The sequence below is a fragment of the Aplidium turbinatum genome, chromosome 3 (assembly GCF_918807975.1).
Source record: "Aplidium turbinatum chromosome 3, kaAplTurb1.1, whole genome shotgun sequence".
NCBI lineage: Eukaryota > Metazoa > Chordata > Ascidiacea > Aplousobranchia > Polyclinidae > Aplidium > Aplidium turbinatum.
Genome location: NC_137474.1, coordinates 67675 through 89088, shown reverse-complemented (window position 1 = coordinate 89088; position 21414 = coordinate 67675). Strand labels below are relative to the sequence as shown.

Genomic DNA, 21414 nt, shown 5'->3' with positions numbered 1-21414 from the left:
ATTTGAGTGAGGTAACTCTTGACGAAAACATATTTGAGATTATTTGCACGGATATTATATTATGCTATTCTTGGTTTCAAAACGATTTGTTTCGTTTTCTTCCATTTCAGTTGATTGATGTGGCGTTTGAAAACGTCTCTCTTCTCTTCAGTGACGTAGCGATGTATATCGTAAGGAAAGTTGACGGTTCGTTCACTTCCATGTTCTCACTACCACTCCTGACATCTTCTGCATCACCAATGCTAGATGACCAGGTATACCGACGTTGGTTGCTCGTTTTAACCGTATCTGTTACTGCTTCCTATTGGCGGCAAGAGTTACTGGCCGAGACCATCAGGTCGACGTCTCTCTTATTGCTAATTACTCCGTCGGCTTACATTAAACAACAACGGGAAAATGTATGCCGTTGGTCAAAAGCCTTATCTATCACTTCAATCAATTTATTTCGCAAAATATATTCGTGATTGTGTATTTTAGGTTGAAAAGGTGATAAAGACTCGGTTTTTGACCTATTTTCGCCATTTCTTGGTCAAATTTCTCAGTTCACATTTTATTTTGAAAGTCTTCTTTTATTGAACACAAAATTTTATCAATTTTGTTTTTCCAATTCTGTGCAAACAGTATTCCATGCACTTTTTGTACTACAAAGCAATTTGCGCAAATAACAAATTACCTTCTTAATTATTGTCTGCCAGCAATGAATGACTCACATCGCGTCACAGACCGACTCCCTACCCAGACAGCAAAATCGACGTTGAATCAATGTAAAAATGACGGATTTTGCTGCCTGGGTAGAAAATAAAATTTTAGCGCCGTCGCCAAACACAAAATGAAACCGCACGCCGATAGTAAACTGTCAATCAAGCTATTGAATATTAGCAAATTTCTTGCATTTCATAACTGGCTGCGACAAAAGGTTTATTGTGAAGTTCACAATTATCCGATACCAACATAATCGGGATTAAATATTGGGGCAAGAAAAAAAAAGTGAAAGTCAAGAAATCTCAGGTTTCTAGAGTCACTGCTTCTATGTGAAATCGCTGAATTAGCAGAGAGCGAGACCATAGGGTCTACGCCAGTAACAGGTACGGTTAAGTGCTTTTATGGCACTGGTCTCTGAGGTTCGTGACCCCAGGGGTACAAATGACACTCTGCAAAACATTTGCAAAGGTTTATAACCAAAGTTCATTCATCAATGTTTCAAGTTATTCTCGATGTTTTAGATATTCAAGATTATTAGAATGACAAAGCTGTGGCTCATCTTGAGGTGGAACAATTTGTCATATTTGGTTCAGTTAGATTATTATATTTGTTTAGATAAAATAATCACTGCAATGATTGATTTATATCATTAAGTGAACTATTAGTTTCACCAGCTTAGCTTTCCAGCTATACATTCATTGATAAGCAAATTTGTGACACTCGACGGCACCTTTATGCAGCCTCAGAGCATATCGCTGTGTCTTGGCAAGATCTTAAAGGGATATGCCAACGAAGCAGCTGTCTCGATGACTAAATGTCTGTTATCTGCTTCCAGCTGCCTGTTGTCGCCATGGGGACAAAACACAACATAATTGTTATTGTACAATATACATTAGCCATTGTTCAAAACTGTGCTATATTAATTTCTTGTTATTATAATGCTTGAATGCTTCACTAGTCTTTAAAGCTTTTGTTTCTTTAAGGGTGTCGTATTCTGGGAAGGAGACTCCCCCATTCAATGTTGTTACACTCTAAATGGCGACCTCACACAATTCATTCTTGCTTCATTCAATACAATAAATGGGAAGAGAGAAGAATCGCAGGTTCAGTGTTGCCCTTGTTGGCTCAGTGATGTCATCACAGGTTTAGTGGTGTCATCTCAGGTTCAATGGTGACATGGCTGGTTTGTGGTGCTATCGCTAGAGCATTAATGGTACATTTGTAGTAATACACTTTGCCACACATCAGTATACACTTCATCAGTTTATGGCAAAAGTAACATTATCACGGCGCATTCCCAGCATCTCGTATGCCATGTGAAGCAAAAGCTCTTCTGGCATATTTTCTGATGTAGTTTCATACCCCCTCAAACGTTTTCAACTTGCGGATTAAATTTGACATGCACACTTTTTTACTTACAGACAAAGCACAAAATTTGGTTGCAAAATATGGTGGTAGGATTGGTGGGCTCAGTGCACAATGACATTACAGCGTGTTATGTTGCTAAATGGCAACGAAAAGACGCAGGTATGGAATCTACTGCAGCAGTGAAATTATAAAACACCTGAGTGCTAAACAGTTGGAAAGTTTCATTTTATGCATTATTGTTGCAGGAACATGCGCTGGATTACTCAAAGTCAAGTCTGGAAAATTACTAACCAGATGGATTAACTTTTACGTTGTTCTGGAAGATGGGATTTTATATCATTACATTAACAAGTAAGGTTCAATGACGTAGTTTAATGGGTTATAACCGAAAAGCAGTCAATTAAATTCACGGATAGTTCTACTAGTGAAATGATATATGAACACGCTTGAAGGACTTCGACGAATGGTTCACCACTTCCAGCAATTAATCAAAGTAACAGTAAACAGCAATAGATTCCAATACTTGCGACTATTGATCGAGTTTAACGTAATCCACTCACAGCTTCTCATACGTTTCTAATTTCAATCAGAAATTATATTATCATCAACTTTGCTTTACTCGTATTTAATAACTTCAACTCTTGATCAACAATAATCTTTGCATCTACTACCAACTGCCACCACTACAACAATGATCTCTCACAATCAACTCGTAATAATAATGATTACGCAAATTACACCACTATTTATAGAAGGTTGTTCGGTCTAGTAACTTTAAATCGTAAACAAGCAGAAGTTTCTAGATTGTCACGTAGGGTAACGGTTCTAGAAAATACATTACAAAATAATGATTTCGCAATCAGTGATCCATTGGTATACAACCTTGTGACATCATGACAAACGATATTGGCAATTGTGAAAACAACAGAATGTTCCAGATTCGCATCTTACAGAGTGATCTAGAATTACGTTACATAACAACGATTTCACAATCAAAGGTTACTACTGGTCATTGACCGATAATAACATACCACTCAAGAATTCCATAATTAAAACAGCGCGTTTGGTCAAGATACAAAGCAGCTTGTCGCGAGACCTCGCACATTGATTGTGACATTATGACTTAACCTTGCATGAAAATTTGTAAGCTTCACTGACACCGAAAACTTGCAGTGTTTTCCATGTCAGACACTCAACACTTGCAGTGTTCTCAATGTCACACAAACCGAATATTTGCAGTATTCTCAATGTCACAGACACCGAACACTTGTAGTATTTTCAATGTTACAGACACTGAACAATTGCAGTATTCTCAATGTCACAGACACTGAACATTTGTAGTATTCTCAATATCACAGACACTGAACACTTGCAGTGTTCTCAATGTCACAAAAAACGAATATTTGCAGTATTCTCAATGTCACAGACACCGAACACTTGCAGTATTTTCAATATCACAGACACTGAACAATTGCAGTATTCTCAATTTCACAGACATTTGTCGTCGTCTGAGCTTCTGGGGCCGAGGGTCTATCCTTTTAGGGGGGGAACTTAGACCAAAAGTTCTGCTCTAACCCCCTGAAAATATGGAGAAACATGTAAAAACACCAACCATCTTACTTTTAACAATTAAAAATAACGTTTACCCCCTTGAACATAGGGGTTGAAAGTTTTGGAATTTTTTAAAAATTTTACTGTTTGTGGTACGTAAACACTACTTTTTTGATTCATTCACAATTGTTGTGATTGATTCACTGAAGTCTTCCATTGTCACATCAGTCTTTGATACAATATTTTCAAGGTATAGTTTTAAGTTTGTTATTTATGTGTTAAGTGGAAGCTTCTTGTGTCCTTTTTTCAGCTTAAAAATGTCGCTAGTTTTGGAAATGGATAACGATGTGTCCCTGGCGTAACGTATTTCCCTGTACAATCTGTCTGTCTTGGTTCTTTCTGCTTAAATTGAATTTGCGTAATTGTCGAGTTCCATTGGTGAAGTAAACGGTCCACCTAAGGATTTGAGAGCTGCAAGATCTTTGTGGCGTCTTTGGTCTAGTGCAATATTAGCGGACATTTTGTTTTCTGATATCGTTTTCTGCAAGTTATCTTGAAGTTTTCTACACTCTAGCTGCAATTCGGGAAGAAGGATGTTTTTTTTTTGGTATAACTTTTGAAAGATCCAGAAGGCATACTTTCAATTAGATCTTGGGATTTATTTTTTACTTGTGATGACGAGGCTGCTGGTAGTTCTCTGGCCCCTCTGCGAGATAGATCATAGTTAATGAAGCCAACACTTCTCTCAGAGTCAATGTTGTGGATAGGCACTTTTTCCAGTTTTTCCTCATCCATGTGGGCTAAGGATATATTTGCCTTTGGGTTATGATCTCCGAATCCAAAAATGTGTCCTTTTGGTCTCTGGAATGCTTCAGCGATAGCTGGAAGAAGAACTTGTAACATGCTTTTAAGTTGTGCTTTGTATGTGGATGTCACTTGTGCAATGCTTGCACATATTTCTGGGTTGTACTTTGTGGCATGAAAACGATCGGATGACACGAATTGGAATGCAGGATTATCAAGGTCGAATAGCTTTTCAGGATTTGTGTTGTTCAGATCCTCATAAAGTTGATGGAATGCAGGTGTTAGTTTAGAGTATGTGATAGTTTGGGACAGAGTGAGTGACAAAAAAGGTTCAACCAGATGTAAACCCAGAAGAGCTCCAATACAAAACATAACCTCTAAAAATTCGATGTCAAGGAAAGACCTAACAATGCATGCTAGCTGATTTCAAACATGAAAAAATTTACGCAAAAAATCAGCTACGTCTTCCATATGATACAATACAATAGCGCAGGACAAAGTCAAACGATTAAATCTTTCATCTTTGAGGCTTACTGATAGATTTTTTCTTGGGGCAATGTGAGGGTCAAAGTCTCTGGCTTTATTCCATGGTTTGTGATCAAAATCATGATTAATTAGCCTTGCTATGCAATTAAGAGCTTGTTCAGTGACACTTCTTGCTGATGAGGTTGCATTAACAAGAAAGTTTGCATAAATTTTGTCTCTTCCAATTGCGTTTTCCAAACTTGCCCAGTGCTTACTTATTTCACGATTGAACATCAAGCTTGGATGAACATTGCAGAAGACATGATCTGGTAGTTTTTTTGTTTGAAACTTTTCAGCCACTGTGTGGTCCACTTGAAAATTATGTGAAGTTTCATCAGTCAACACAAAGTCAATCTTTTCATATACATATCTTTAGCCTCCACATCACTAGCCACAGAGAGGATCCGTAGTGTATTCATTTTCAAGTCTGCCAAATTAGCTCTGCTTTCTGAAACAATGGACAAGGTAGGCAGTGCTCTATATTTTACATTTATTATTATTTCCTGTACAATGAAAGAACCAGCTCTTTGTTTTTTTGATCCGTCATTATCATATGTAATGGCTGCATTATTCTCAGAAAACATAATTTCTTGAACAATGGAATCAGGAGCCATTGTTTCGATGCTTTTGCCGGTTTTCTTTATAATATGTCTGTCCGGCAAAGTGTCCAAATCGAGTTGATCCGGGTCACTACCATGAAACTTCCAAGTTCTTCCAAACATCTTGTTTGCTGTTTCCACGATAGCTGCCTCCGCTTGGAGCTGAGACATATGATAAACACTTTTTAGTTTGTCCAAGGTTTCATAAAATTCACGGCGAACATTTCGCAAAGTAAGTCGAACACGCTGGTATTGCTTTGCCATAGTGTCATCAACCACATGATTAATAGCTACTTTTCTCCTTTTTGGCTTAGGCTCTTCATCATCAGTTGGAGTGTCGTCTGAAGTGACCTCAACAGCACTAGATTGTTCAGAGTCTGAAAGCATCTCATTTAATTCAGTTAAACCTTCATTATATTCTTCCGTGATTCTTTTTTCGGAGCACCTCAATCGTTCAAAGGCCTGAAGATCTTGCTTTCGCCTTTCCATTGTTTTACACCACTGTTTGTCAATGTAATCCTCACAATACATTTTTCGTTCTGAGCGTTGATCTTTCAGAAAGTTCCATTTTATACTGGTCATCGTTACTCCATGGAGAGCTTCAAGTACAATATATTTTCAAGGACTGCCTTTTCTACAGGAAGGGTTCCTGCTGGAAAGCCAGCTGCTTCAGTGTAAACAACATCACCTAATTTCTTTTTTGCTTTGGACCGAGTTTCAAAAGCAGACATTATTAGGTGTAAATAGACTGCTAACTGCCCAAAGGGTATAATAGTACACTTTCAGATTTCTGTATCTTCAATATGTTATAAGTTTATAGTAGGCTACATCTAAAAAACAATAAAAATCAATGCTTGCTCTGGGTCTGTTTTGGTTATGGTATACTTGACTGCAATATTACAACACACCATCAAGGTGTTGGCCAAACAAAAATTGTTTCAAAGAGCAAATTAAAACTTATCCCCAAAATAAATCAAAAAATCCAAATAAGGTTAAGGGGCAGTGGCCCCTGCTCCATCCCTCTCTACACCATAGTAAAACTCTGTAGATTTAAAACTGAACCAAAATAATCATTTCATTGCAACTATTGTACTGATAGTCACCAGTGCCTAGGTTGGTTTCGCCACAAGCTATAGCCTAGGCTTCTACAAGATTGTAGGCTAAGAACTGTCAGGCATTAGCCTAATATGGCCTACTACAACTTTGAATTGTATCTAAATCAGTACTCTCTTCTCAATTGGAAAGGCTTTATACTCATTGATCAGGCAATATTCCAATATAAAGTAGCCTAGTTGCCTTGCACTATCACTCATACTAACGTGTACAATCAATCAAAAGGCACACGCTTTTATTACATAGTCTCCAAAGCAGAACACATGTTGCCATTCACAAAAAAAATACCATTTTTTAACTTAAATTCAATAAAGTGTGTCACTAAACAACTAAAATATCTTTCTACATACTGGTAAATTATCAAAAATTGCTTAAAACTACAAAGGAACGAGTTTTGCGAGATAAAATGTGTTAAGACTTAATCGTGTTGTTTAATATGGCAACACTGCAAGAAAATATCCAAAATCTCAAAGTGGTCATCTTCAAGGGGTATGTTCAAGGGGGTAAACGATCTTCCAGAGGCATAAATTTGGGCTTGTTGAAGTTTTTATATCTCGGTCCATATTTTTAGCCCATTAGAGAACCGTTTTTCGCCAAAAAGCGTTCTAAGTCCCCCCTAATCCTTTTACCACCCCAGATTCACGATGTTCCCGGACTACACTGGAAGGCTGCTAGAGATCAGCCAGTCTTTAGTTTCATCATCCATGACGCGCAGACCTTCCACTCTGTTAGGTGGCTTGAAGATGGTACAGTCATTGATGATGTGGTCTGCGGTCTGTTCCTCGGCACCACATTCACAGGAGGAGGAAGAAGCCATTCCCCATTGGTGCATGGTTGAGCGGAAAAACCCGACGCCCGTACGGAGACGGTTGAGGCGCACCCATGCCTGTCTCTGTAGTGTCAGGCCGATGGGGCATGTGTCAGCGTCGGGGATGAATAAATCGAGTCTGGTGGTGCTTGACCTCCATTCAGAATTCCATTTATGGTCCGCCCAAGTAGCCGCAGAGATGTCTTGTTCATCAGCTTTGTTGATCAGAAGCCGAGCGGCTGGCACAAATGGGTGTCTTGATTTCAGTCGGCGGGGGTGCTCGTTTGGGAAGGCAGAGATCTTGTGGTGGAAAAGATGGTTAGGCTCCAGTGCCCGTCAACAGAGGGACAGAATTTCACAGACACTGAACACTTGTAATGTTGTCAATGTCACAGAACACTGAACACTTGCAGTGTGCTCAATGTCACAGACACCGAACACTTGCAATATTCTCAATGTCACAGACACTGAACACTTGCAGTATTCTCAATGTCACAGACACTGAAAACTTGCAGTGTTCTCAATGTCACAGACACTGAGTACTTGCAGTGTTCTCAATGTCACAGACACTGAACACTTGCAGTATTCTCAATGTCACAGACACTGCTGAACACCTGCAGTGTTCTCAATGTCACAGACACCGAACACTTGCAGTATTCTCAATGTCACAGACACTGAACACTTGCAGTATTCTCAATGTCAGACACTGAACACTTGCAATGTTCTCAATGTCACAGACACTGAACACTTGCAGTATTCTCAATGTCACAGACACCGAACACTTGCAGTGTTCTCAATGTCACAGACACCGAACAGTTGCAGCATTCTCAATGTCACAGACACTGAACACCTGCAGTGTTCTCAATGTCACAGACACCGAACACTTGCAGTATTCTCAAGGTCACAGACACCGGTCACAGACACAGACAGTTGCAGTATTCTCAATGTCCACCAGGACAAGAAACGATAACTTAAACTGGATCTCGCAGTATCTTGCAGTATTCTCAAGGTCACAGGTCACAGACACCGGTCACAGACACAGACAGTTGCAGTATTCTCAATGTCCACCAGGACAAGAAACGATAACTTAAACTGGATCTCAATCGTCGTAGGCTACTGTGTGGGTCTGCTACTATTCGGCGAGTCCGATTCGGAGAGTTCCCTATTCGGAGACAGCTTTTTTCGGAGAGTTTCTTATTCGGAGATTTTTTGAATTTTTTTTTTTAAATTATTAGTAATTATTATTAATTTTAAAAATTAATTATTTAAAAATTATAGGTTTACTCTAAACTACCACATTAGGTTTTAACTTCATCTTTTATGGCAAACGCTATTTGGCAACTGTCTTGTTTTAGTTGACACGTTTTCGCTGAGAATTTATCTCATTAACCCTTATTGTTAATAATGAAAACTGTTGTTTTGATGTAAAACACATATTTTGAACAAACCCAGACAACAAAATTCGTCATTTTTACGTTGATTCGGACGTCTGCAGACATTGAATCAATGTAAAAATGACGAATTTTGCCGTCTGGGAAGGCACTCAAAAGTAAACACTGGATAAGGTGCAAGAATGCAAAAGAAACGATATTGTGGAATAAAATACAAAATTCTCTAAATAAACAGAATAATCGGACATCTCTGTTATCATTTTTAATGTAAAAATTCCTTTTTTGGTCCCTTTGTCTGGAACAAATAAGAACTGTGCTGTTGCAATTTCCGATTGTAGTTTTGGTCTCAATCTCATCATCATGATTCGGAGTAAGATGTTTGTTAGGTGATTCACAAGGCTAATTGTTCTGTAGAGTGAGCATTTTGTTGCTCCGGTTTTCTTTGGTAAAGTTATGAATATGGAACACACGCGCCGACTTACGGGGGGGGTGCCCCCCGTAAATTTTTGGTTGAGGGGCAACAAAAATGGCTATTACAAGTGGTGTTTCAAAGATAAAATACTTCGCGAGAGATTTAGATCATTTAAACGGACTTAAAGAATGCCAAAAGCGAAAAACAGCCTGCGTTGCTCTTGCCCGCAAAACAGCAGCTGATCGCATGGGTTTCTCTAGAGTCTAGAACGTGAATTACTACAGTAGAGAGATGCGCACGGCACGCACGCTTACAATCACACACTGCTTATCTTCCCGCGTGTGAGGAGCAACTTCAAAGTCAAAACGCGTGGTAGCGAAAAAGCGAATGCGAGGTTGAATAATTACTCTCATTTCACGAGTTATCCAAACGTCCGTTAGATATTTTGTGACTTTAAACATGAAATCGATTTTAGCAAACTTTATCGAGTTGAAACTACGACACACCGAACAATTACGTGAATACAGCTTGGAAACCATACCGTATGGAAATTTCAAAGTAGAGTGTAGAGTAAATTACGCTGCTGGAATAGTCACGTAACTATTCACTGCAGTATTACGTAAACCAGCTAAATTAGACGAGCTATTTTCAACGAGGTCTTCCCGCTGTGAGATCAATTATGATTCAACAGAACGAATTGTTTTGTTCGCAATGTGTGAGTGTCACAATCAAGGTGCAAATGCCTCGCGATGGCTTGCTTTGTTACTTCAACAAGCGTGTTGTTTTCATTATGGAATTCTTGAGCGGTATGTTATTATCGGTCAATGACCAGTAGTAACCTCCAATTGTGAAGTCGTTGTTCTGCAACGTAATTCTAGATTATTCTGTATCTGGAACGTTCTGTTGTTTTCACAATTGCCAATATCGTTTGTCATGATGTCACAAGGTTGTTTACGAATGGACCTCTGATTACGAAATCGTTATTATGTAAGAATCTTCTTGCGAACGTGACCTTCTAGACACTTCTGTTGTTTACCTTTTAAATGCTACGTGACCGAACGATGGTTCTTTATGATGTAACCTTCTCGAAGTTACTGGACTGAACAGCCAACTATAAATAGTGGTGTAGTTTGTATTTCTATATTATTCTGAGATTCTGAGATTATTATTATGGGAGTTGTATTATGATGAGTTGGTGATGAGAGTTCATTATTGTAGTAGTAGCAGTTGTTAATAGACGCAAAGATTATTGTTGATCGAGAGTGGAAGTATTGAATACGAGTACTGTAAAGCAAAGTTGATGCTAATATAATTTCTGATTGAAATTAGAATCGTATGAGAAGCTGTGAGTGGATCACGTTAAACTCGATCAATAGTCGCAAGCATTGGAATCTATTGCTGTTTACTATTACTTTGATTAATTGTTGGAAGTGGTGAACCATTCGTTGGAGTCCTTCAAGCGTTTTTATATATCATTTCACCAGTAGAACTATCCGTGAATTTAATTGACTGCTTTTCGGTTTGACCCATTAAACTACGTCATTGAATCTTTCCAAGTCTTTTTCCTGGTAAGAGATAGAAAGAAATCGTGACATTCTGGTGGTGACAGAAGCGGGATTCGAACCCGCGCCTCCATTGGAGTCGACTTCAGTCGACAACTTCTCATCATGAGCAACTAAGTACTGTTCTGCCACACTGGCTATTTCTTCTAGATTCTTTGGACTTCTCTCCATTAAATAAACAGACAGATCTTTTGAACATGAATCTGTGAATTGTTCCTTAACTATAAGGTTTGCCAATCCGTCCAATGATTGATCGGCCCCCGAAAGCTCAAACCACTTTAACAAAAGGTTTCTTAAACGTTCAATAAATTGACCTGGGCTTTCGTGTTTTTCAGGCTTTGCCTCACGGAATCTTTGACGGTATCCATGCTCGGTAAAATTGTATCGCTTTAACAGAGCTAACTTCAATCTGTCGTAGTTCATGGCTTCTTCTTGCGAAAGTCTTGAATATACATCAAGAGCTTGTCCCGATAATAACATGCTTAGCTGGGTAGCCCACGTCGACTTCTCCAATTTGGCTATTGTAGCATATCTTTCAAATCTTAACAGATAACTATCCAACTCATCTTTTTCTTCAACAAATGATGGCAAATCTGGACGTCTAACTTGCGCCACAATAACATCTCGAGCATTATCATTACTAGAATTAGATCGCTCACCAATGTCGCGCTGCGCCCGCTTCTCCTCTGCTTCAAGTTGTGCTCGCTTTTCCTCAGCTTCAAGTTGTGCAGCTTCAGCTTCACGCTGTGCTCGTTTTTCTTCAGCTTCAAGTTCTGCTTTCCTTATTTCACGAGCAGCTCTTCTATCTTCTCTTTCGTCAGCTTCTCGCTGAGCTTTTTGGTCCATTATCTTGTGATACTCTTCCATCACAAACTGAGACTTCTCATTACCAGTCAGCCCCATTCGTTCAGCCATGCTCCCTAAGTCTTCAATCATCTCATGTTTGACAGTATCCGCCATCTTGACATTAAATTATTCTTTCAATAAATCTTCGGTATTCTTCGGTTTTTCGGTTATATTCTTTTTCGGTTTATTCCCGGACGAGCCCCCAGAATGTCACGATTTCTTTCTATCTCTTACCAGGAAAAAGACTTGGAAAGATTCAATGACGTAGTTTAATGGGTCAAACCGAAAAGCAGTCAATTAAATTCACGGATAGTTCTACTGGTGAAATGATATATAAAAACGCTTGAAGGACTCCAACGAATGGTTCACCACTTCCAACAATTAATCAAAGTAATAGTAAACAGCAATAGATTCCAATGCTTGCGACTATTGATCGAGTTTAACGTGATCCACTCACAGCTTCTCATACGATTCTAATTTCAATCAGAAATTATATTAGCATCAACTTTGCTTTACAGTACTCGTATTCAATACTTCCACTCTCGATCAACAATAATCTTTGCGTCTATTAACAACTGCTACTACTACAATAATGAACTCTCATCACCAACTCATCATAATACAACTCCCATAATAATAATCTCAGAATCTCAGAATAATATAGAAATACAAACTACACCACTATTTATAGTTGGCTGTTCAGTCCAGTAACTTCGAGAAGGTTACATCATAAAGAACCATCGTTCGGTCACGTAGCATTTAAAAGGTAAACAACAGAAGTGTCTAGAAGGTCACGTTCGCAAGAAGATTCTTACATAATAACGATTTCGTAATCAGAGGTCCATTCGTAAACAACCTTGTGACATCATGACAAACGATATTGGCAATTGTGAAAACAACAGAACGTTCCAGATACAGAATAATCTAGAATTACGTTGCAGAACAACGACTTCACAATTGGAGGTTACTACTGGTCATTGACCGATAATAACATACCGCTCAAGAATTCCATAATGAAAACAACACGCTTGTTGAAGTAACAAAGCAAGCCATCGCGAGGCATTTGCACCTTGATTGTGACAGTGAGAATTAAATCGAAAACCGATAAAAGAAAAGGTGTTTAATGGTCTTGATCGCAGATATTACCTGCATTAACGACGTCTCTTACCGCTATTATCACCTAGCTAACCTGACATCGACTTCAACGATCATGGAATGTTACGTAATAAGAACGATTACAGCCTACACGCAAAAATAAATAAATTGATCTCTTAAAACAGCTCTTTTTTCTGTTTTGTCTAGTGAGCTTTGCATATTGCTCAACAAGTGCATAAAGTCTAGAATTGACAAGAAATAATTAAATTTGAAAATTAAGTTTAAATCTTTGCAAATAAACGTATTCAAAACTTTTTACTTCTGCTGACGCCATTTCACACTCCGTAATCTACGTCGGCAACAATTTTGCCGCAGCAAAAATGCGTTTATTTTGGAAACTGCCGAGCTGGGGACAACAGCTTGTCCCGTGTATAAGTTGAACCTGTCTTTTTGAGGTGAAAATCCCTTGCGAAAATCTCGATCTATACTCGAGTATATACGGTATTCGATAAAAGACTATAGACTTTCGATAAAAAAACAAAAGAGAAAACACTTCGCCGTTGTTAACGCTTTGAAGGTAAGTAATTAGCAAAACGAACAAATCGAGGTAAATAAAACTGATAGCGGGTTTCCACTCTGCTTGAGATCATGATTTTTTGCGTTTTATTTCGATAACTTCACTGTCTTGATCGCTGTAAGTAATTCACTCGCACGAAAAGGAAATGAATCGACTTGTTTTCCAACTGTTCCAATTATTATGAGCTAATAATATCAAAAATTTTACGATTAGGCGTACTGCATGCGTAAAACTAAACGTTTCAAGCAGAAGTTCTAATAAATTCGGTTTGCGACCCAGGTGTCAATATAAACAAGATAGTAAGCTTAATCAACGACTATTTTAATTGAGTAAAATAGCGTTATGGTTATGACGTCATCACCTTTCTCGCCCCCAAGGTTTTTTGAAAAGTCGGCGCCTATGATATGGAATGTACCATATCACTAGAGTCTTTCCGGTGTCATAAATATGATTTAAGATCTTAGTGGTTAGGTCTAAACCCCACTCATCTAAAGCTTCGATAATTTCAACTATAAAACAAACGATATTGTTCAATATCCTAGTATGCGTATCCTAGTCAGCTAAAGTTCTCTTTTCTACACGATTTCAACGTTTAGCGACGTTAAAACGATGTAGAAACGGCAATTTCTGCTGGTCGGGATAACTAGGCTATGGTATTTCAACGTTTAGCGACGTTAAAACGATAGGCCACACATTTGATTATCTGTTACTACAATGTAAAAATGAACTGTTAGGCTAACTGGGTTCTTGGAACAAATTTTTACTGGTTGGGATAACTAGGCTACGGTACCCGATAATTTCCTTTCAATCCAAGCTATAGGCCACACATTTGTTGATCCAAACTACCGGTAATCATTTTAACTATTCAAAACTACTAACTTACAGACATAAACATGATTTTTTTTTTTGTAACATCTTCCTTTTTTATTTTATTTTCATATCTTAAATTTTTCTGAAGGTGTTGCGGCCGTGCCAACTTTCTTTCAACTCAATCACTTACTTGGTCACAAGCACGTTTTAACGTTCGCGTTTTGTCGCTTCTACCTTTTCTCGACCTTTGCTATGTTGACGTGTATTGTTTTTGATATGATGGTCACAACAAATAAAAACAACTCAACTGAACTGACATGACGAATTTTCATTTAATTGTTCAAACATTTTATTTCTATTTTTTTGCACGATTTCAACGTTTAGCGACGTTAAAACGACAATGATACATTAGGCTACGGCACCCGATAACTTTCAAAAAAAATTTCAAAAAATCTCCGAATTGGGAACTCTCCGAAAAAGGCTGTCTCCGAATAGAGAACTCTCCGAATCGGACTCGCCGAAACGGGCCATTCCGACTGTGTGATGTGCAGTCTGAACATAGAAACACTTGCTGTTTATTGTATGCCCGGTTGCCTTTCTCCATCCTATTATTATTATTATGACTGCTCAGTTTGGAAAGGTTCAATGATGCAGTTCAATGGGATATTACTGAAAGTAGTCAATCAAATGGTCGGATAGTTCTACTAATAAGATGATAAACAAAAATTCTTGAAGGATTTAACGAAGTTCACTCACAGCTTCTCATGTAACTCTAATTTCGATCACAATTTATATCAGCTTTAACTCTCATCTACTTGTATTCAATTACTTCAACTCTCTATCAACAATAATCTCTGCACCTATTACCAACTACTACAACAACAATCTACAATTCATAATAATCATGCAAATTACACCACTATTTATAGCAGGTTGTTTGGTCTAGTAACTTCGAGTAAGAACTCATTGTTCTGTCAAGTTTTAGTACTAATAAACATCTTTGTGACGTCATAAAACCTTACATCTGGTAAAATGTGAGAAGCAAGCTAAAGAAGCTTCCAGATTTGCACGTAGCAGTAGAATGTCTGGAAATACGTCACATAATAAAGATTTTGCAATCAGAGGTCACTACAGGACAGCAAAATGATAATAACATATTGCTCAAGAATTCCACAATCAAAACAGCACGTTCGGTCAAGATACAAAGCAGCCCGTCGCGAGGCTTTGCATATTGATTGTGACATACGTACAATTTTACCAAGTAATAGAATATTGTTGCAAACAATATAACAACACAATCAATACAAAACACACTACAAAACAATTAATTACTCAATTAAACAGTTCTCAAATGACTCATTGATCTATCGTTGTATGATCTATCGACGACAGCGTTTCTCAAAATACTAATTATCACGTTTACTATGAAAGTTTCCACCGTTCTCAATGTCTTCAGTGCACCGGTGAGCAAGATGACCGCTCTTCCTACATCGGAAACACGTCCTCTACAGACAGTCCTTGGCCAGATGACCTCTGTGACAGTTGTAGCAAGCATTTTTATCAATAGGGCAGCTTCTGGCTATGTGTCCAATCTTCCCACATCGGTAGCAGTGGTTGTCACGGCAACGCCTGTTTTCCGAATGTCTGCCGTTAGCAACGCACTCCCTGGCGAAGTGTCCGCGTCTACCGCAGCGATAGCAAACTACAAATGGTCGTCGCCTGTCTCCTCTTCTCGATTCTTTGCGCTCGTGGTCGTGAGATCGTCGCTGATTATCTGCAGAACAATTTCGAACAAGGTGACCTTTCTTGCCACAAGAATAACAAGTAACTTCAGAATCTCTCTCAGTAACATTTCCGATTACAAGATCAACTAAAGGGTTTTGTAAACATAATGCTTTCACAGTCCCACTACAATACGGAGTTTCGATATATATCCTTGCTAACGGTCCTTGGATTAAAGTGTTAATATTGACATCACATGGCAAGTTTTTCCCGTTAGCTGACTTTCTTTTACTAAATCTCTCCTCACCATTTTACCCGTAGAACCAGAATCACGTAAAACTTTTACCTTTTTGTTTGCAACTGTCCCAGTCACTACTGGCAGGTAATCTTCAAGTATTATTTTTTCGCAAGCATCTTTTTTTGTCTTCTTTCCCGTTTTCTTCTCCAATTGATCATCTTCATCCGGTCTCTCCTCAAGCTGTGGTTCATGAATCATTATCGCACAACCGCCTCGATAAACGTCTGTGTTTTTCCCGTTCTTCCCAGACTGATTGGATAGGGAAAACGACTTGTTCTTGCATTCCTTTGCTTCGTGTCCTTGCCTACTGTAACGATTGCACCACTTCCTTGAATCTTGATGATTCCTGTTAGTCTTACTCCGGCAGTTAAAAGCCTTATGACCTAAGCCATTACAATTAAAACAACGTATTTCTCTTGGAACCGCACCTCCTTTAAAATTATTTGTTTGCTCCTCGTCATTATCGCATGACAACGTTTCTTCGGTCGACAACTTCTCATCGTGGGCAACTAAATACTGTTCCGCCACACTGGCTATATCTTCTAGAGTCCTTGGACTTCTCTTCATCAAATAAACTGAAAAATCCTTTGAACATGATTCCGTAAATTGCTCCTTAACTATAAGGTTTGCCAACCCGTCCAATGATTGTTCACTGTTCAGCACCGAAAGTTCAAACCATTTTAACAAAAGGTTTCTTAAACGTTTGATAAATTGACCTGGGCTTTCATGTCGTTCAGACTTTGCCTCACGGAATCTTTGCCGGTATCCATGCTCGGTAAAATTGTATTGCTTTAACAGAGCTAACTTCAACCTGTCGTAGTCCATGGCCTCTTCTTGTGAAAGTCTTGAATATACATCAAGAGCTTGTCCCAATGACAACATGCTTAATTGCTTAACTGGGTAGCCCACGTCGACTTCTCCAATTTGGCTATTGCAGCATATCTTTCAAATCTTAACAAATAACTATCTAACTCATCTTTTTCCTCAACAAATGATGGCAAATGTGGACGTCTAACTTGCGCCACAATAACATCTCGAACATTATCGTTAGCAGAATTAGATCGCTCACCAATGTCCAGTTTTTGTCTTTCTAAATCCAGTCTTAACTTTTCCAATTCATATTGCGCTCTTCAGCTTCTGCTTCGTGTTCTGCCTTACGTTGTGCTCGTTTCTCTTCATCTTCTGCTTCGCGTTGTGCTCGTTTCTCTTCAGCTTCAAGTTGTGCTCGTTTCTCTTCAGCTTCAAGTTGTGCCCGTTTCTCTTCAGCTTCACGCTCTACTCTCTTCTCTTCAGCTTCAAGTTGTGTTCGTTTCTCTTCAGCTTCACGCTGTGCTCGTTTCTCTTCAGTTTCAAGTTCTGCTTTTCTTATTTCACGAGCAGCTCTTCTCTTTTGTCAGCTTCTCGCTGAGCTTTTTGGTCCATTATCTTGTGATACTCTGCCATCACAAACTGAGACTTTTCATTGCCACTCAGCCCCATTCGTTCAGCCATGCTTTGTAAGTTTTTGATCATCTCATTTTTGACGGTATCCGTTATTTTGACAGCTTGGTGTTGATTTATTGTTTTTTCGAATTATCCCAGACGAGCCCCCAGAATGTCACGATTTCTTTGTATCTCTTACCAGGAAAGAGACTCGGAAAGATTCAATGACGCAGTTTAATGGAATATTACCGAAAAGCAGTTAATCAAATGGTCGGATAGTTCTACTAATAAGATGATAAACAAAAATTCTTGAAGGACTTTAACGAAGTTCACTCACAGCTTCTCATGTAACTCTAATTTCGATCACAATTTATATCAGCACCAACTCTCATCTACTTGTATTCAATTACTTCAACTCTCAATCAACAATAATCTCTGCACCTATTTCCAACTACTACAACAACAATCTACAACTCATAATAATCATGCAAATTACACCACTATTTATAGCAGGTTGTTTGGACTAGTAACTTCGAGAAGGTTACGTAATGTTACATCATAAGAACTCATTGTTCTGTCAAGTTTTAGTACTGCTAAACATCTTTGTGACGTCATAAAACCTTACATCTGCAAATACGTCACATAATAAAAATTTCGCAATCAGAGGTCACTACAGGACAGTAACCGATATTAAAATATCGCTCAAGAATTCCATAATCAAAACAGCACGTTCGGTCAAGATCAAGAAAGCAGCCCGTCGCGAGGCTTCGCGTATTGATTGTGACACTGTCATTTATAACTACATGAGTGCTTCTCTCTGTTTTTTTTTATTTTTTGCTATTTGTTTTTTGGGTTTTGTGGCCGTGCTAACTACTGATATATAACCTACTACATGATTTTCCATTCAGGCACGTTTTAAACCTTTCTACGTTTTACCACCTTTTCCTATTCATTAATGTGCTGATAGGCATATATCGATTTTTCTAGTATTTTTTTCGTCCCGGATGCGTTAATGACGAAAAATGATTGATTGATAACCAATTTTTTTGCACTATTGTTTTGACCCCCCCCCCCCCAAGATACACTGGTTGAGAGCATCCATCTATCTCAGCTCGACAAAGTAGTTTTCCACGGGAGTGTGCTACTTTTCATTTGTAGCAATGAGCAGAGGAATCGTTGTTTTTGTAATTTGAAGCAGTTGCCTACATCTTATATCTGACTCTACTTGTTTGGTGGTACGTGGTCTTTCACTGCCAAACTTGGAGATGTTCGAGTCTACTTTGCCATGTACCATACAAAGGCAATTGCATGTGTGTTTTGTCGATGACTTGTAATTTCAACTGTTTTCAATCATCATTTCAGGGCGGCCAACAAGCCACATGACACAATTTTTTTATTCGGCTGTTCAATAATTGTGGATGACCTCGACATTCGTGTAATGCACCAACATCAGACTGTTGCACACTATCGTGCTAGTTCCTGCGATGATGTAACACGGTGGGTTGACGCCTTACAATGGACAGTATCTGGACAGGTGTGTAGATTTCTGGTTGTTCAGGAAGAGAAGTCCACTCATTTGTTTTGTCCATTGCAAGGAATGGAAATCTGTTTGTGCAGCCTATACAGTAGATCTTCTTAACCCTTCTTTCTTTTAAGACCTGTGATACTTCATAGACATTGAAGCCAACCTTTGACTTGGAGACGGCACACGGTGAATGTTTTCCACTAACCAAACACATATTATTGCAGTCGATTCAAGACTTGTCGTGCTCCATTATTCTTGCATCTGGATCTATATTTGTTGTTACCTTCAAGCTTGTTGGCATGGCTCGTTTGTCAGACGTTCATGTCAAGAAGGAAGGGGGGACTCAAGTCGCAGTCGCTGTTCAACAAAATAGCTCGCAGAACTGCGTGTGGATTGTTTCATTTGTGGATGCAGTCGAATGCAACAGATTTTATGAGTTTATTGGAAATAAAATATGTTGATTTTTAATTTTAGTAAACAACTGAAGCAAACATTTTTACCTTTTGTCTGATTTATAAAAGTTTCTCATGATTTTTAAGCAAGTTTTTTACAGCAGTATTGCCATAACCTGGTAAGAATCCATTTAATTATATCTTGTTGCACTTTCAACACAACAATGTGAGTTCGACATACTTATCTATTCGCAAGTCCACTTCGGGATTGTCCGGAATCTTGACAACGATACTATTTTGAACATCCCTTTTATTCCCACAAATAATTTGGTTACTTGTGCAATTTTTGCTTGAAAAATCTGAAACTGTTTTTATGTTACAGTTTTTCATTAAATAAACACACAAACACAAAAAGATCTGTATTTTTAGCTTTGGGTCTGTAACAGATATAATCGATGCTGCCTCCAGCGGCAAGTGTACGTCATATCCGCATCATGTTAACTCAAGTAGTTGTATCATGAAGAAGTAAGAAGTAGATTGTACTAATAGTTTTCTTGTTCTGTATTCATCGCAATCAACCAATAAAGACTAGACAAGCCATCCGTTGTCATACACAAGAGAAACTATCACATGGTGTCAGAACTGAGATTCCAAGTACTTGCCTAGATGACAGACTTTAAGCAGCCTCAGCCCATGAACTTTGCTAGCAGCAATCTAGCACAAGCATGGAAAAAGTGGGAACTTGGCTTTTCTACTTATTATACAGCGGCAGAACTGTCGAAAAAATCCAATGCAACTCAAGTGGCAATTCTACTTCACTGTGCTGGGATGGAAGCACAGGAGATATTCCAGGACTTTGTATTTGTTAATGATCAAAGTGCAGACAATTATAAACATGTCTTGCAGAAATTTAGGCTTTACTGTGAACCTAAGAAAAATGAAATATTCCAAACTTATAAGTTTTGGAAAAGAGACCAAATGCCAGGTGAATCTATTGACAAATGGGTTCATGAGCTACGACTACTGGCAGATGAATGTAACTTTAGCAATGCAAATGAAAAAGAAAGGAACCTGAGAGACAAGATTGTTTGTGGAGTTCATGATATCAGAATCAGAGAAAGATTATTGCAAATGCAAGATTTGACCCTTGCCATGGTCATGGACATATGCCATGCTGCAGAAGCCAGTAAAGAGCAGATCAGAGTTATGAATGAATCTGCATCACAATCAGTGAGTGTAATTCATAAGACTGGTAAAGTAAAATCAAAATCTGAAAGTACATGCAAGTACTGTGGCACCACACATGCTCCACGTCAGTGTCCAGCATATGGAAAGACATGCAATAAATGTGGGGTACGCAACCATTTTGCAAATGCCTGTCGCAGCACCACAGGAACCTTGAAGAAAAGAATAAATGAACTTGAACCAAGGTCATCATCACAGATCACTGAAGGTGAAGAAAGCTTCCTGAAGATTTCCTCAATCAATTCGCAGGACGACAGCGGTAAAGAATACCAAACAAAAATGAGAAAGAAAATGACAATCATTGACGATAAGTTGCAAAAATTTTCAATTGTATTTAAATTAGATACTGGTGCTGAAGCTAATGTCATTCCTTGTCGTTATTTTAAGCAAATGAAGCAAAAGCTAAATGCATGTAACACTACGCTATGTGGTTTTGGAAATACGAAAGTAAAACCAATAGGGACAAGTGTTATCAAATGTGTTAACGAGGATAATATTTCATATGATATAAGATTTTACATTGTAGATCTACCGTGCATGCCCATATTAGGTGAATATGCATGTGCTATGTTGAATCTTGTGAAGCGTGTAGATACCTGTGCAAACAAATCAACTCTCACATTGCATGATGTTAAGAGTGATTATGC

General features: G+C 38.5%; 1 protein-coding gene across 2 annotated transcripts in view; it reads left to right on the top strand.

The window, feature by feature from the left end:
• LOC145767362 (uncharacterized) overlaps positions 1-20159 on the top strand; it is a 60030-nt gene extending 39871 nt beyond the window's left edge. The window contains exons 9-14 of one of the 2 annotated variants that reach the window (XM_082579174.1): positions 111-254; positions 1686-1805; positions 2124-2229; positions 2316-2421; positions 18968-19139; positions 19355-20159. In XM_082579174.1, coding sequence (XP_082435300.1) covers positions 111-254; positions 1686-1805; positions 2124-2229; positions 2316-2421; positions 18968-19139; positions 19355-19591 — 885 coding nt within the window. In that variant the 3' untranslated portion in view covers positions 19592-20159. The remainder of the gene's footprint in view (positions 1-110; positions 255-1685; positions 1806-2123; positions 2230-2315; positions 2422-18967; positions 19140-19354) is intronic. The other variant, XM_082579175.1, reaches the window with a different exon arrangement.
• The last annotated feature ends 1255 nt before the right edge of the window (positions 20160-21414 follow it).